At 43.3% G+C, this 16,471-nt stretch overlaps 2 protein-coding genes across 2 annotated transcripts; one reads left to right on the top strand and one right to left on the bottom strand.

Annotated features, from left to right (window-relative positions):
• Nucleotides 1-1,165: 1,165 nt before the first annotated feature.
• On the bottom strand, nt 1,166-5,613 carry bspry (B-box and SPRY domain containing). Its single transcript, XM_061074506.1, has 6 exons — nt 5,197-5,613; nt 3,726-3,824; nt 2,425-2,655; nt 2,247-2,272; nt 2,013-2,137; nt 1,166-1,706 (listed from the first exon to the last, which is right to left on the bottom strand). The coding sequence occupies exons 1-6, from the start codon at nt 5,611-5,613 to the stop codon at nt 1,171-1,173; spliced, it is 1,434 nt and encodes a 477-aa protein (XP_060930489.1). The 3' UTR covers nt 1,166-1,170.
• A 4,069-nt stretch (nt 5,614-9,682) lies between these two features.
• zmynd19 (zinc finger, MYND-type containing 19) lies at nt 9,683-14,139 on the top strand. The gene is made up of 6 exons (XM_061070246.1): nt 9,683-9,874; nt 11,479-11,538; nt 11,621-11,727; nt 12,223-12,363; nt 12,719-12,899; nt 13,021-14,139. Exons 1-6 carry the CDS (start codon nt 9,824-9,826, stop codon nt 13,162-13,164), a joined length of 684 nt encoding a protein of 227 aa, XP_060926229.1. The 5' UTR covers nt 9,683-9,823; the 3' UTR covers nt 13,165-14,139.
• The last annotated feature ends 2,332 nt before the right edge of the window (nt 14,140-16,471 follow it).

A 16,471-nucleotide genomic window follows, 5' to 3' on the forward strand; every position in this document is an offset into this window, starting at 1 on the left:
TAAGTGTGTTATTATCAGCACTTGTAACTGTCCATGGTCCTGGAGGAACGTTTCCACCTAATATTTTATTTGCTTATTTTACATGATGTGTCAGTGCTTCATATTTATCCTGTCGGTCCTGAAGGTTACCTTTGACTTCGCCGCCCTCTAGTGGTTTTATGCATAAACTACGTGTTGATATTTACTTCTCTGAAGTTGTTCAGAAGAACTCCACAACCAACATAAGAAAATATAAAGTTGGCTTTCCAAATATATGAAAAAAGGCAGAGTTTGAGGACGATAATTGACTTAGCTCAGTACTTTTTATATTATTACCCAGATTTTTATGGCATATTTGTAGATGGTACAAAAAATATCTGGAATGTTGCAAAGTTAAAAAAACACAATTTCTTTGCAAGCTCTGTGCACTTTCATTTTGGCCAGTTGTGTGTTTATCCTTAATGTAATTTCCTTTTTGTTTTTATATGTGCATATGTGAACCATTTCTGGTTTATTCTTGCAACCTAGTATTCACAGGCCTGTTTCTCTAACCTTCACACCCTCACTGCCCCTTCTTATTAATGCTGAAGAAAAAATATAAAATATAACTTTGAGACGGGGAAATCAAAGTTACAGGTTTTTGTAAACAAGGAACACCAACCTCAAACTTTTATTTTCAGATTGACACAAAACTGAATGAGAAGTAGTATTTATGAGTTACAATCATTCTGTTCACATGTCTTCCTGCAGAGTGCCATGTAACTGCAGGCAAAAGAAAATGTTATATTAATGAAACAAATGACAAAATAACAACTTTGTCTTAACATAACTGTCTTTTGCAGAATCAGAAAATCGAACAGTCAACTTAAAGTGATCAGTTTACTGAGAATATGCCACATAACATATACAGAAGTCCTGGATCAACCAGTGTAATCAATATTTTCTATAACATTAAACAGATCAAAGTGATTATATAAAGAATCTTATAAAAAAAACGTTATAAAAAACAATCACTGTCACAATAGCACAACTACTGTATTATATGATCAACAGATAAATTATCACAACCAGTAAAAAAGAATCTCTAACAAGACGGAAGAAGAAATAGAAAAAGGCTAGAGATAAAACAAACCTCCTTGCTTTTCTTCACATCTTTAAAGTCATTTAGTATTTGTTTGTCCTTGAGGAGAGTCAGTGTACTATGGTGATGCTGCGGTCAGTCACGGCACACGCCAGCAGCAGCGGGGCGCTGAAGTGTTGCGTGATGCAGTGCAGCAAGGTGCAGGAGTCCGGCTCGTAAAACAACAGCGTCTGACTTGGCCAGTCTAGCAGCACGCCGATCCTCTTGGGGGTCCTCACCACCTGCAGGGGAACCTTCTCCCCCGCGTGGCAGAAGGAGTAGTCCCCGTCATAGCGAGACAACACCCAGGACTGAGCGTTGTAACCGAGCCGCGCGTTGTTCCCGGAGCCTTTGCGTTCCAGAGAGGCGTAGCAGACCCCGACCTTGAAGGCGCCACATTGGCCCACGTCCACCATCCAGCTGTGGGTGCCGGAGAACACGGACAGGGAACCCAGCGCATTGGGCCAACAGTCGAATCGTGCCGGGTCGTAGAGAGGCGATTGGCGAGTTTTTTTGAGGAGGAAGGTCAAAGTGCAGGAGTCCTCAGACAGGGACAGGAGCGGGCTCACTGTGCGCCCGTCAAACTTTAAAGACGATGATCCATGAGCTGTGGGAAGAAGATTATGAATATACATATGAGGGTTTGTCATTAACTGCTGCATAACAGTTGAACTCCTGCTACATTTATCATGCTTGTGCTCCATCCAGGAATTTCTCATAATTTACATAATTTTGATTTTTGTGCAACGTTTGATTCTCCTGAGGTGAAATATCTCTCAGTCTTGTCACAATGTTTTGTTGCTGTACGCTGCTTCTATCACTGCTGCTTCTAGCTCTAAAGCAAGCTACATTAGGACAGTGTTGTCGAATACATGTGTTGCTATTTGTGATGTATTCCCACAGATTGACTAACCGTTTGGACCGAGCAGCACGGCCGTGGCCCACAGACCTCTCAGCAGCTTGCTGTCACTGCAGCCTGGGTTCAGGTTGAGTTGCTCTGTGTCGCAGGGCTCCCCGACCCCTTCTGCCTCCTCCACCCTGACACAAACACACACAAACACAGAGAGGAGAAGACATATTACCTCTCTGGTACGTCCTGAGCCAATAATGAAAATATTCACAAGCCTCTCATGTGAGGAAATATTACCTTTCAACTATGTCCTGGACGCTAGTCTGAAAGACGAGACAGGAAACGACAGATTACTCTCCGGGACATTAATGTAATTGAGTAATTTACAGCCATTATCAGGAAACTATTTCCTCTGTACTTCAATAAACCTAACCCTGGACTTCCCCTTCATGCAGCAGCTACCCCACTCTCTTACCACTAGCTGTGTATCGGGAGTGTGAGTGAGCGTGTGCACCAGACGTGAGCGTGTTTGAGACAGATTCACCAGGGCCTGGCTCCAGTGGGCCCTCTGGGTGAGGAGACACTGCTCCACCCGCTCCTCCTCCCTCTGCACCTCCTCCAGCAGACGCTGCTCCTCCTCCTCCAGGGCTTCCCGAGCTGCGCTGACCTGAGCCAGCACATGCTCCCTCGCCCTGCTCGCCGATGCCTGCAGAAAGAGGCCGGGAGAGAAAGAGAAATGTTAAAGACCAGACTAAGGGGAAGGAACCAAACAAACACTTGATTCACAGAAGTCGTTAATGACGTTACACACTTCTGTAATCCTGCAATGTCACCAAGTTCCTTTTTTTTTTTCTGCCACAGAAACATATTAGGTTGGCGGCTTTGTCCTGAAGGTGGGATTTGTTTTTCTCGGCTGTCTGATTAAAGTCTGGTTTGCTCTGTTACCTGTTACACTACACATGCCCACTCAGCATGTCTGACCTCTGCAGACCCATTCTGTTGACAGAGGTTGATAAGTATAGGTGCAGTGAAAGGGAGACAATCTTTGCTTCGTTGCATTGTGGTGATAAATTGACAAAATCAGCAAACACAATATGGTTACTGATTATTTCAAGGTATATGTTAATAGTGACCAAATTCTCTTATTATCTTACTAATCGATTTACAAGTGCAACTCATCTCAGAAATGTTCAAAAGATCTGATATCACACGTAAGCCAATAATAAAAATGTTATCAAATATCAGAACATTTTAGACTCAAGGAGCATGATCCTTTACAACTATGAATTCTTATCCTCTCTTAGTGCTGAAGTGATTCATCCAATAATGGATGAGTTGATTAAAACAAGTCTATTTAAATGTGAAAATATTCTGCATTTCTCTGCTTTGTAACATTGCAAACTGATAATTTTTGGAACAGCTGATTGGAGCCTGTGGTATTTTTCACTATTTTAAACACTAAACAATACATTGAGTGATCATATGAAACTCTCTTCAGATTAATTGTTAGGGAAAATGGTGCGTTGTTGCAGCCCTAATCCAACAAGTCTTGTTAGAGAGCAGATAATCCACAGACACAAACTCCCCACGTGTCCACAAAACGCACAATTGGGTTGTCCCATGTGACTTGATCATAAATATGAGCCACCCTATGTCAACACTTGAGACACAGTGTGGGCACCACTTATTAACGTGTCTCATTAACAGTGTCTTTGTGATTATTATTGTTTTACTGTGTGTGGTTGAACGAGAGTGGAGTATAAAGGTGTTTCTCACCTGGAGCTTTTGCTCTTTGACTGTCAGCGTCTGGTCAATGAACCGTTCCATCCTCAGCGCCTGCAGCTGCATTTTCTCACACACATCCACCATTTCATTCTAGGGAAAACACAACAAAACATCTTATAGTCAGAGAATGGACATTTAAATCCATTGTCTGTCTGCCAGAGGGAAGTGTAAACGCACGCACGCGCGCGCGCGCGCACGCACGCACGCACGCACGCACGCACGCACGCACGCACGCACGCACGCACGCACGCACGCACGCACGCACGCACGCACGCACGCACACACACACACACACACACACACACACACACACACACACACACACACACACACACACACACACACACACACACACACACACACACACACACACACACACACACACACACCTAAACACTGAAAAATAATCAGTTGGAAACACAACAAGAATATCCTGTATTTTCAAATACCATGAAGTGGAATCAGAGCCACATGACAAACATGACACACCCAAGAAAGGATGATGAAGTTAACACATATAACGCTGTCGAATATTTTTCACACAATCCCCACACGTTATTCATGAGCACACTTGGCTTATTATCAGCTGCCGTCATTAACACAGGGGCTGAAATGGGCAGATCCATGTTTTTTCATGTTGATCCTGCAATATCTATCATAATAGAAAGTTCAACTTGAGACTGGAAAATCAAGTCGATGACTTAAATAATGAAATACATGATAGGATCTGTATTAATTTTAGTAAGTAACCATCATGGGTTATTTTTACTACCCCCAGTCAAGGGTTGATCCAACGGCCAAAGGGCCAAAAGTCGTAATCTGATTGGCCCCTACCTAAGTGATCCTACCTACCTGTCAGTAGTCTTTAAGAAAAACTTATGAAGAATACCAACAATAAACAATACAAATTTTATTTTCAGTTTTTTGTTTCCAAAATATCTTCGGTAATGTGTAAAGCCGATCAAAGCTGAGAGGGCTGCAGCACCACCTATTGGCAAGGAGTGTAACTACAAGGGGGAAAATGTTTACTTTAAAAGTTTTATTTAGTTTCACTTTTTCAAATAATATTTTTAGAGTTGCATGGTAGCATGTATTTAAAAAGATTTGATAAGAGTTTTAGAACAATAAGTTTATTTTCTGTGTAGCCTATCTGATGCACAAATGTGGAACGTAACTAGGATCGTTTGTTGCAATGTTAGAATGTTATAGATCAGGTGTAATAGGCGATAACAAAACTGTGTCAACTTCCTCTCAGCGGCATTGAGCCTGGATGTGGCACATATGATTCTGTGTAAATTGTGGCCCCCTTTATGGGCCCCCCTCCCCCCTTTATTGCCCCCATTTAGAAAATTCCTAGATCTGCCTCTGCCCTCAAACTTACAATCAGACAATGTCATCACAATATGACAACAGAAGAGGGACCACATTATGGACATGTTCGATCCCCGGTCCACACACTCACCCGGATGGCTGAGACCCTTTTGGCCAGGGGGGTCACGGTGTGTCCGTGGCAGGGGCCGACGATGGCGCAGTGGGAGCAGATGAGCTTCTGCTCGGTGCCGCAGAACCAGTCGAGCTCGGACTCGTGCTCCACGCAGAGCTCACACTCACCGGAGAAGATCCCGGACTCGGTGTCGGAGGTGGCGGAGGGAGAAGCTGCTCCTCCACCGCCGGCTCCTCCACCGGAGCTCCTCACCGCGGTGTCCCCCTCCTCCACCGCCGCCGCCGCCGCCGTCCGGTCCTTGGCACCGCCGATCAACACGGAGAAAATGGGCTGTTCCCGGTCCATGTTCGAGCTCTCCCTCCTCGGAGGATCCCCCGGGGGTTCCCTCGCTGAGCCGGAGCACGTTAGCTCACATGTTACCAGCTGCTCCGACATGACGCGGTAATAAAGCAGCAGGTGCAGTGGGGGGGAGTCGCACCTTCACACCGGTGCAGCAGGTGAGCGGAACACGGAAGTAGCGCCAGCACCAGAGGTCAGAGCTGCAGGGACAAGGCTCTCTGCTCCACTGCCTCTTCCCCGGTCGCACCTTGGCGTCAGAGGCTACTGTTAACAAATGTGTCCTTGTCACAAACAGGGAAACACAGTCTTATATATAACATAAATATAACATATATATGATAAATATATATCTAATATAATATCTAATAGATATCCTACAGTAAACTGTCGTTCTTTCCCTGTTTTTCATGATTTTAGCCTCTTAAACCAAGTCACTTAAATAAAGTAACCTGATGCACTGCACTCAAAGTTTCACTGACTTTCTTTTGCTTTATTTAACTTTTGTTATCAATCAATCAATCAATCAAGTTTTATTTGTATAGCCCACATTCACAAATCACAATTCGTCTCATAGGGCTTTAACATTGTGTGACATCCTCTGTCCTTAACCCTCAACAAGAGTAAGGAAAAACTACTAAAAACCTTTTTAACAGGTAAAAATATGTAGAAACCTCAGAGAGAGCCACATGTGAGGGATCCCTCTCCCAGGACGGACAGAAGTGCAATAGATGTCAAGTGTAAGAAAACATCATCAGGATTAAAGGTTTTAGCAGCATCGATGAGGGTAATCTCAACACCAAACCAGGATAACCAGGGTTATCTACATCAATCCCGATTAATTTGCCTGTAAACTTTAGGACATGCTACATACTTAACAAAAGTAAGGTCTCAATAGAATTAAAAAAAAACACAATTAAGATTAAATGCTGAGTATGTACATTATATACACGTTTTCACTGTAGTGGTTTGTATGAAATGTTACAAGTAAAGTGCAGTGGCCAAGGATAAGTGTAATGATATTATGAACATTAATGCAGCAGTCCTTATAATTGTTATATTGTGTTGAGTGTTTAACATAGAACAACTCTATGTCTAATTAACATATTGTGAGGTTGTTTACGTTTTCTTTGCATCAATGATCTTTCTAAACAAATAAGTTAAACTGACATAGATACAAAATAAATACAAACTTTTAACGCATAAAACTCTATAGGATTATACTGTGTCTGTAAGTAATATACATATCTTTGGTGAGATATAAGACACCTGTATGCAATACCAATGGTTAAAAATTCCACATTGATCTCCATGTTAGACAAAACTTGTCACACTTGAAACTTAGAGTGATATGGATTGTGTGTGTGTGTGTGTGTGTGTGTGTGTGTGTGTGTGTGTGTGTGTGTTTACACTTTGAGAATGGATTTAAATTTCCATTTTTCTGACTATAAGATGTTTTGTGTGCCCTTAAAGTAGTCTCATATTCAAAGACACCAATGTTTGTCGGAAGAAAACTGAGTATGATTACATTTTCCAGGGTGGATCATTGTCTTAGATACTCATGTTGTTGCTGTTTCATCATGAGTAAAGCCAGGGATGAGAATTGTGGCACACCTCAGAGAGAAGACATTTCTGTTAAGCAATAATGAGCAACACCCAGTGTCTGGAGAAGCTCCAGACACTGGGTGTTGAGAGGATCCTGAGAGGAAAATTAATCTCCTCGAATAAATAATCTGTGTAGTCTGGTGGAAGCTGGAGGTGTTGATGTGTCGGGTGTGGCACCACAAAGATGTAGCAATAAATATATGTAGAAACACTCTGCTGATAGTGAAATTAGTGTCATATAAAACTAAAGAAAATAAAGATATCCCATAAAAGATGTATCCTCATCTGGAGTCACTTCTCACACTGAGCTAAGATCAAAGATTTCTTGTAAGTTTGAGAGGAAAAAACTCCAAAGTCAAAAAAATTCAAAGCACAAGGAATTAACACATCTTCCACTCCTCCCAGCCCCCCGACTGTGGGTAACTTGATATAGCAGTTATTGACAGAATCATGCCTTGGGTGGGTTTCCACACATTTCACTTTGAAACGGGAACAGTAGTACACAGGGGTACCATTGTTTCACTGTCATGAAAGGCTGTTTTGTCAATGGTAAATCTAGTAAAGACAAAACCTATAGTGCAGGTGATCAGATCGTGTGTCAAATAAGAGGTTCCCGTGTTTGTGTTGGGAAGAGAGGTCTGAACACAGGTCTCACTGGTATCCATCTTGACAGGGAGGCAGGAAAAATAGGGGAAATGATCAGTATTTAAAAGAACACAAAATTATGTTACGTGTCTGATGAAATGCTGATATTCCCCAAGTAGTCTTGACATCTCTTTTAAATTTACATTATTGCATCTTTTTCAATTAATTTGTCTTACATGTTGCAGGTAATTATTTCCATTAATATTATATTATGAAATACAATATAATAAGTCCCTGCTTGCTACGTAATTATATTTACCCACCTTCTATGTTTAGTCTGAAAAAAATGACTGCAGAGATGTTTTTGACTGTTCATCGTAATGGTGTAAAAAATATATCAGCCTACTTTTAAACTAGATATAACTCATTTTTAATCATACACTGATTTGCCTCCAATTATTCTATAATGATCCTAAATAAACTAATAAAAGTATGCTAAGTAAAGTGGTGAAAGTAGATAGAGGTGTTGAGATGGTTATGATTCCAGACCATTTATACACATTTACATTTTTCAAAAGGATTGATCTGGAAACACCACTTCACTGATGATGGGCAATATGAGTTTGCTGTGCTAACACCAGTTTAAACCTGGTGTTGACTGATGATCATCCTAATCCACCCCTTTACTCTCCGTAATACATCTCTTCCCCTCCAGAGGGAGCTCAACCACTTCACTGACTGAACCATGAATTCCTCAACACTGAACAGATGTGCCGGTATTTTTTATTCAAAATGTTGTTGTGCACATTACTGAAGTCAGGCTCTGAAGAACATTAGATGAATGCACATAGTAAGATGCCTTAAGATGAAGCTTGGTGAGCCTCCATGTCCCAAACATTGGTCGCATTTCATTCATTGCACATCCCCAGTTCACCCACTGCTGCTAATGTGGATATAAATGTGGATCATTGTGTTTCTTCCACGTATTTACTCATTTTATTTGCAGGTTTCCTTTTTACCAAGAAGGACTTTACTCTTCAATGCACTGATTGTGCTCAAATAATTTGACTGGCGTTCCCCCACCTGATTTTACATTTACATCGTGTTTTTATCAGGGTGAATATTAGGAGCAGGATTTATAGCTTAATAGTCATGGAGCCCCAGTGGCCCGCTGTCATGTTTGGAAGTGGAAGTTACATTCTTCCCTAAAATAATTACATAAATACAAGATGCCATACCCCATAGAAGCAACACAAACATAGCAGGGCACTTGGACCTGAATGGTAATGTGCCTTGGCTATGATTGGTGTTTCTAAAGTTCAGAAAACATTACTGGCAAGATAAGAATAATCAGTGTTCCCAGGCATCGATGTATACATCTGATTTACAAACTACTTTCCTTACCCACAATCGATATTTAACAGGTTTTTATTATTATTGCTTTAAATGCAGGGAGATATGACTTTGAAACGTGATTGGTTTGCTATACAAAGAAATAACACCACATAGCCAATTGAAAATCAGCATCAATTAAGCCCACGTGAATAGATCAGAAAAAAATGCAATATTCTTGTCATCTGCACTGAACTTTGAAACTCTTGGTTATGGCTGGTGTACATACAGTTAAACAAAGCAGAGTGTGTGATGTAGAGACACATTCCCTCAGCCCTGCGTCAGGCCCAAATCCACAGCAGACGTCATGAAGGGTGACGTCCTGTGTGATCATTTTAATGAAGGTCCGTGATCCCACCCAGCATCAAACATTTCGCGGGAAAATGGACGGACGTGGTCACGAGAGTGTGATGACGTAGCGCCTAAAACAGAGGCTTCTCGGAGATACTCGTTTCCCATTGGACGGCGCCATCGTGCGTGTGGAGTTAAAAAACCCAGCGTCGCTTTTGATTGGACGCAGCGTCTAGCGGCTGGTCGCGCCCCGCCCCCTCCTCAGCAGCTCGGCTCTCCTGCGGTGTGTGTGTCACCGAGGCTGGGCTGCTGCTGCCGGACAGACCCGGAGTCTCCCGATCACCCGACCGGTCCTCACCCACCGAGGGGCTGCCCCGCGAGGCTGAGACCCCAGCGACGTGCAGGTCGGACCCGGAGCCGCTCTCCGTGCCTCCCGATGTCGGACTTCAAGCTGGGCATCGTGCGGCTCGGCCGTGTGGCCGGGAAGGTGAGAGCCGGATCTCAGGCTGCCATGTGCGGCCGGGGGAGGGCCCGCGGGGAGCACACAACACGCCGCCGAACAGACCTCTGGAGCCGGGGAGTCTCCGCTCGTCTCCCGCGTCGATGTTTATCGAGGCTTCGCCGACGCGGGAGCAGTTAAACGGCGCCGATTTTAGCCGCTTTGGAGCGGATTAGAGAAGCCGGCCGTGCCGAGCCGAGCCAGGCTGCTCCTCTGTTCCTCCGCCGCCGCACAGTGTCGCTGCGAAGCTAACGCTAGCTAGCACATTAGCTATGTTGGCTAACGTTTAACGGTGAAATAGCGTCTCGGGGTCCACGCAGTGTGTGTTGTGTGTCCTTCCCGGTGTCGGCTGCGGTAGAACCGGGGCGGGCGGGTGTTAGCTCGGCGGCGGGGGCTCGGGTTGCTTCTCGGCGGGTGGAGCTAGCTGAGCCACGCTAGCTGTGATGTGGATTACACGGGCTGAGGAAGCCATCGCCACGCTCCATCAACTGATTCTTTTGTGCAACGTGACAAAGCACCGGCAACACAACACACACACACACGGCTCAGCAACTGTGGCTGTGAACCTGCGTTGTGTTGTTGTTATTATTTTTATCTGATTTAAAAACGACGCAAGTGTCGCAGAGGACAGAACCGCTCCTGGCTGCTGGTGTCACAAGACTCTCCCACTGGGGAGACACGGAGCAGACCAGTGCAGTTCGCCCACCTGCGCAGGGACACTGGTCCTAAGCTGCTCTCGCAAATCTACTTCACACGGCGTCACCGATGGTCCTTTTTAGATCGACACACTTTCCTGGTTGCAGCAGTGTCACGTTTCGACCTTTTGGTTTGTGGACAGCATCATGAGTTGAACCCTGCTCCACGGGGCTGTCATCATGTCCCAGTAACACAGCCCAGGCTGCTCGGAAGTGGATGAAACCAGTTGCTCCTTTGTATAAGAATTTGTTGCATCTCGACTCCAAATGTGGTTGGTGTCGGACTTTTGATGATGCATGCGGTTTGGTTGGTTCCACCAGGTCGATTCTGCTTATTTGCTTTTTGATGATATGGAGATAAGTGATACTCAAAAGAGAAACCCCATCTTTTTTTATGTCTGTTCACAACTGTGACTCAAACTGCAAGTTCCCTAATAGGAAAACGTGAACATCCCCTCAGTGGCTGGTCTCTGTAAACAGGCCACCCTTGAGAAGTTGTGCTGTTTCTGTGTCAACTAGTTAAACTGTGCACAGTTCTGTATGGTCTTTGCTGGATGTGGTTACACATTAGGCACAAATCCCCCTCGGGAAGTATTGACTTGATTTTATTTATTTAATGTGTAGTTATTTGGGTAAAAGGCTCTAAACATCTCATCTATTTATGAATGCCCAGAGGTGAAAGTTTTAAATACACATGGTTGTTTATGAGAAGGGAGACTCAGCATGTTGCTCATATGCTGTTATGCTATTTTATGAGTTTATATGGTTCTCACACTGGCTGCGCCTCTTGTAAAGTTTTTTTAAATATTGGCATAGTGTTAAATAAGACAATATGCTGCTCTTGTAGGAGTTGTGCTTCTTAGGGGTATATCTAATCTCTAAACTTTCTCATTCCAGACAAAATACACACTAATTGACGAGCAGGACATCCCGCTTGTGGAGAACTATGCCTTTGAGGTAAATCCATTCATCTGTAAAGTTATTGTTGTGTTTGCTTTGACCTCTTTTCTGATAGTAAACTTTTATATTCAAATCCTAGGCGCGCATGGAGGTAGATGCAGATGGCAACGGAGCTAAGATCTTTGCCTACGCCTTTGACATCGGTAAAGGCCGCTGGGCAGGGAGGCCGCTGCACGAGCTGCTGTGGTAAGTTCATTCTTCATTCAAGTTCATGATACACAGATTATTTTGTTAGAGTATCTCCAGTCAACCGACTGGGCAGGCAAACATCTCTCCTTGGAATTGTCCTTGAGGGATTGTTGTGGTTGTGATCAACTAAAAAACGGAGGCTGCCTCCCCCTCTGCCATCCAAGATAACTTCTTTCAGCTATCACAAACGTTCGCAATAAGTCGGAATTTTGCAAAACTCATCTGTGTGATTGGAGAAGTGGTGTGTCATTTTTTTTTCCATTTGCTGATTGGTTGCTGTGAATGTTATCATTTATCTTTTGTAGGGTGAGAAAAGTAGCTTATGCTTTTCTTCCACTTAAGTCTCATGGTCTTGTAGAAGCAAGCATCCATCACCACATCCATAAATCTGTGCAGTGTCAGTAGCCATCTACAACAATGTTATAGCACTAATGAGCTCCAGTTGGTTTATGAGTGAAAACACTTAACATCTGGATCCATGTCTTGACCCAGGGAGAAGCACAGAGGAGGCATCGCACCCAGTTTCCAAGTCATCCACATCAACTCTGTGACAGTGGACAACCGGCTAGACAACCTGCGGCTGGTGCCGGTGGGCTGGAGCCCCAAACCGGAGGAGATCTCCAGCAAACAAAGGTAGGAACACAAGTTTTCTCCATAAATGAGACCAGTGTGATTTATTAAGGGCCCCAGGCTGGCCTGTTCCGGTGCCTGAGAAAAACAGATAATTTCTCAGAGAAACAAATTTGCAGTATTTTTTCCCCGTCCCATGTACTTTAAAACAAATGCTCTAACTGACTGAATATTTGCTCATGTCTGTTCGTGTTTTCCCTAATCCGTGTATTTAAGAACTGTCGGGCTTCCACTAGGTTCTGTGCCGTATCACCCTGCTGCACGTCCTCCCTCCACACAACATAGATTTTCCAATGACTGCTACTTCTGTTTATGTTTTTGCTGTAATATTTCTTCTCGTGTTCCCTTACCCGTGCAGAGAGCAGTCTCTGTACTGGCTGGCCATCCAGCAGGTGCCGGCCGACCCTGTGGAGGAGCAGTATCTGGAGCTAAGCCGCACACGCTACTACAACGCTAACGGGGAGCTGGTGGAGGAAGAGGAGTGCTCCTGCACCTACTACGAGTGTCATTATCCTCCCTGTTCACTCATTGAGAGGAGGGTATGTACTATAACTATCTTGTGAAACCGGCATGATTCTTTTTGTCACAAAATCAAACGTTTTAATCCCAATCACACGGTTATTTTTTTCTTATCCTAAATTGTTCCTCGTCTTCTCACAGCTCCGGGAGTTCAACATCTGCGGTCGCTGCCAGGTGGCCCGCTACTGTGGCTCCCAGTGCCAGCAGAGGGACTGGCCCGCCCACAAGAAGCAGTGTCGCGAGCGCAAGCGAGTGCTGGCCCTGGAGTCGGAGCCCGAACGATGATCTGCCTTCATCCTCGCCTGGGAGAGGATGGGGGAAGAATTGGGGTGGGGGGGGTCTGGGTTTGACTTCTGGCAGGAAAGCAGATATGGAGGGCTAAACGGGAAATTTGCTGGCGAGAGACTAACGACAGAGGACAATGTTGGTTGCTTGATTGATTGGATTCGGGGGGTAAAGAAGACTGAGGAGAGGAAAGAAGAATAAAGCAAAAAGACATCGGCCGCTTCCCAGAACTGGTAGTTCTCCATAGCTTGCTTTTCATTTGGATGACGGGGAAAGTGTATTATTATTATTAATTAATATTATTATTATTTTCGTTTGTTTGTTTTTGTCTTTATTTTTCTCGAGGGGGGGCACACCCTCGAGCTCTACCTGCTGCTATGGTTTTGTGTGTGAGGGGGAACAAGTCGTCTTGTTGTTGAACTGGACAAGCTTCTTCGGACCACAGTCACAGACGGACAGTTGTCGTCATCCACTTTTCCGCTCCTCCACCCGGCCGCTTGGGTGCGGCGACGTCCGTGCGAACGGGGGATTCCGTACCCATCGTTCAAGCTGGTACAATGGGACATGGACCTTTTCACTGTATCGCTCCCTCTCTGACCTCTGGCGTGCACAGCCGCCGTCTTCATGGTCACGGACACCTTCGCCACCTCCCTGTCTTGTCGCACTCTCCACGCCGCAAACCACGACACGCATCAGACAGATTTCACTGATTGAACCACACTTCCAGTATTGAGTGTGGGTGTGAGAGAGTGAGTGTGTATGTATGTTTGTGTATGTATGTATGCTTGTATGTGTATTTGCTGCCAATATGTACTGAAGGACATTGAAATGCTTAACGTGGTTTACAGGCCGCACTAACGTTATGTCTGTTCTCTTCTTAAAGGGGCCATATTACGCAATTTTAAATTTCATATTTAATCAACTGGTGGGTTAAAAATTTTCACTGTTCTGTAATAAAAGTAGTTGCCAAGTAAAGGCTTTAATTTTTTTCCAAGGTTTTCTCCACCCATTAGTTATTTTTAAGTCACTTTGATTAGACATCTACAAAATCTGCATTTTCAAAGTTACTATTTTAGAAGCTGTTCCCGATTATTTGGCACTTAAGTCCATCTTTTTCCATTATCACAAAAATTAACTACTGTTTTTTTCTGATGAGAAATGAATTATCCTGTGTTCTCAAGACAGTTCCTCAATGATCACATGGGAACAAAAAGGAAGAAATGATCTTTACCAAAGTCTGCTCTTCTTCTGTGGTTTGACACACTGAATCCCTCCAGTCAGTCTTACTTTGCTGGGTTTTAACACGCTCCAGTCTTCTTCGCGGTATTTTCTTGCATCTGCAGGGTTATGGTGTGTGTGTGTGTTGTGGAGTTTGCTCTAAGGTTATTTTTTTGAAGAAATTGAGCTATATATTTATTTAAAACTAGCGGTTATGAAATGTGCTTTTGTCCTGATGATATTTGAAGGTAAACAGATAATAGAGTGGGGTCCTTTTTTTCACATCTTTATGGATGAGGGAGGGGGACTGAACATTTCATCCCTTGTTACCCGATTTGTGTTTACTTTTCTCCTCCTGAATGAAAGAGTCTCCCCGGTTGTTGCCCCTCCAGATGTTCCATGAAAACACTGCACACCATCCTCGTCACTAAAATCTTCCACGTGAGAGACGTCTTGGAGTGTCAAACTTGAATTACCCCACTTTTATTTTGTACAGTGGTTCTACAGGCAGAAGCATTTCCTGCTTTTTTTTCTAAGACATAGCGGCCCGAGTTAAATTGTCCAGTTTTCAGATCTGTCCTTAACGGCCTGCCCTACTTGTATTACCCACAGTGCACACCTGCTTAGACGTGTCCTTGTGTGTCTTAGGTGAGGAGTCCAGACACTACGCATGTTATTCCCACGTGTACATGCGACCTGTTGATTGTTTCTTATGTGTGTGTGCGTGAGTGTGAGTGAGAACAGGTTTTCAACACTGCACTAAACCTTGGCTCCCATTTTAGCGTATTTGTAGTAGATGGGCTGAAGGGAGGGGGGGGGGGTGATTTGGATAGCGTGTACAGATCGTGTCTGAAATCTTTTTGTTTTGTAAGAATATAAGCATTAATCACCTAGAAATAAAGAGCTACAATATGTGAATGGAAGTACAGTTGGGGATAACTGACAGTTGCTTTTCCAATGTAAAATGACAATAAATAAAATGAAACCTCATCTGTTGGAGTTGAGTATTGATAAGTGTAGGAGGAGAAGAAAATACATGATAACTTATCGGTTTATGACTGATTCGGTGAATGAGATGAAATATGACATTACAACATGGTCATTATTTAAAAACTGATTTGATTTATATTCATCCCTTTTATCTCTAAAGTCTTTCTTTAGCTTTTTTTCTTCAGTTTCTTGAATGTAACAAGTGACAGATGTTCAGCTGCATCTGTCTGGTAACTCAAGCCTCTGTGTTGTTGCTTGTGCCTCAGCGGCAGTTGTATTCTCTTCTCTCCAGCTGTCACATCTTCCTCTTCTTCTCCTTCTCGCTGGACGTCTCCACTTTGCAACTGAGCCCTCCAGATCACTGTGGTGTCAAAGTTCAACAGAGGGGGGTCACAGAGGTTAGCGTGTCATGGCAGCCTGATTTCTCCAGATAACAGAAACAGGTCACGACGATAACTTTATTTAAGCAACTCTTGTGTGACCATCTGTTTGCTGGAGCTGTTGAAAGACCCATTAATGGATTAAGATTAATTTATAGCGGCGATTTAATAAAAACAACCCTTATTTACCCTGACAGGATAATAATGACATATCTAAATTCTAAAATCAATGTTTAAAAAACGTGACCAGATTACCTTTTAAATACTTAAAAACAGATTTAATTTAGTTTAATTACATTCATATGTTTCTATATTTCTTTATATTCCTTACACTTAAGTATTGCATGTAACTTATTACTTGCTGATGTCTTTTCTACTCTTGCTGCTGTAGTATTGCAAATTTCTCCATTGTGGGACTAATAAAGGACCTCTTGTCTTATCTTATCTTATCTTAATAATTATCTTCATGTTTTTACAAAAGTCAAGTCATAGCTCATTTTTATAGTGCGTTTTAAACAACCCCTGTTGACGAAAGTGGCTTAAAATATTATGAAAAAAGAGTCTTAAAACATTTATTTAAAAAAAACGGAATAAATAACATAATAGCATTGAAACAAAATAAATGTTTCAAACATGTTACTCGTGATCTGCTCGTCTTAATTCCTAAAGATGAATTCTGTCCCTCTGAACTTCTGTAAATACCAACAACAACAATTATT

The sequence above is a fragment of the Limanda limanda genome, chromosome 1 (genome assembly GCF_963576545.1).
Source record: "Limanda limanda chromosome 1, fLimLim1.1, whole genome shotgun sequence".
Classification (NCBI taxonomy): domain Eukaryota; kingdom Metazoa; phylum Chordata; class Actinopteri; order Pleuronectiformes; family Pleuronectidae; genus Limanda; species Limanda limanda.

What these genes read in the sequence shown, in the direction of transcription:
- bspry (XM_061074506.1), bottom strand. Translation starts at nt 5,613, where the DNA reads ATGTCGGAGCAGCTGGTAACATGTGAGCTAACGTGCTCCGGCTCAGCG. An exon ending in CTCCCGATACACAGCTAGTG is followed by an intron (nt 2,273 to 2,424) that starts GTAAGAGAGTGG and finishes CTCGTCTTTCAG; the next exon opens with ACTAGCGTCCAGGACATAGT. An exon ending in CGTGCTGCTCGGTCCAAACG is followed by an intron (nt 1,707 to 2,012) that starts GTTAGTCAATCT and finishes TTCTTCCCACAG; the next exon opens with CTCATGGATCATCGTCTTTA.
- zmynd19 (XM_061070246.1), top strand. Translation starts at nt 9,824, where the DNA reads ATGTCGGACTTCAAGCTGGGCATCGTGCGGCTCGGCCGTGTGGCCGGG. An exon ending in TGGAGAACTATGCCTTTGAG is followed by an intron (nt 11,539 to 11,620) that starts GTAAATCCATTC and finishes TTCAAATCCTAG; the next exon opens with GCGCGCATGGAGGTAGATGC. An exon ending in GAGATCTCCAGCAAACAAAG is followed by an intron (nt 12,364 to 12,718) that starts GTAGGAACACAA and finishes TTACCCGTGCAG; the next exon opens with AGAGCAGTCTCTGTACTGGC.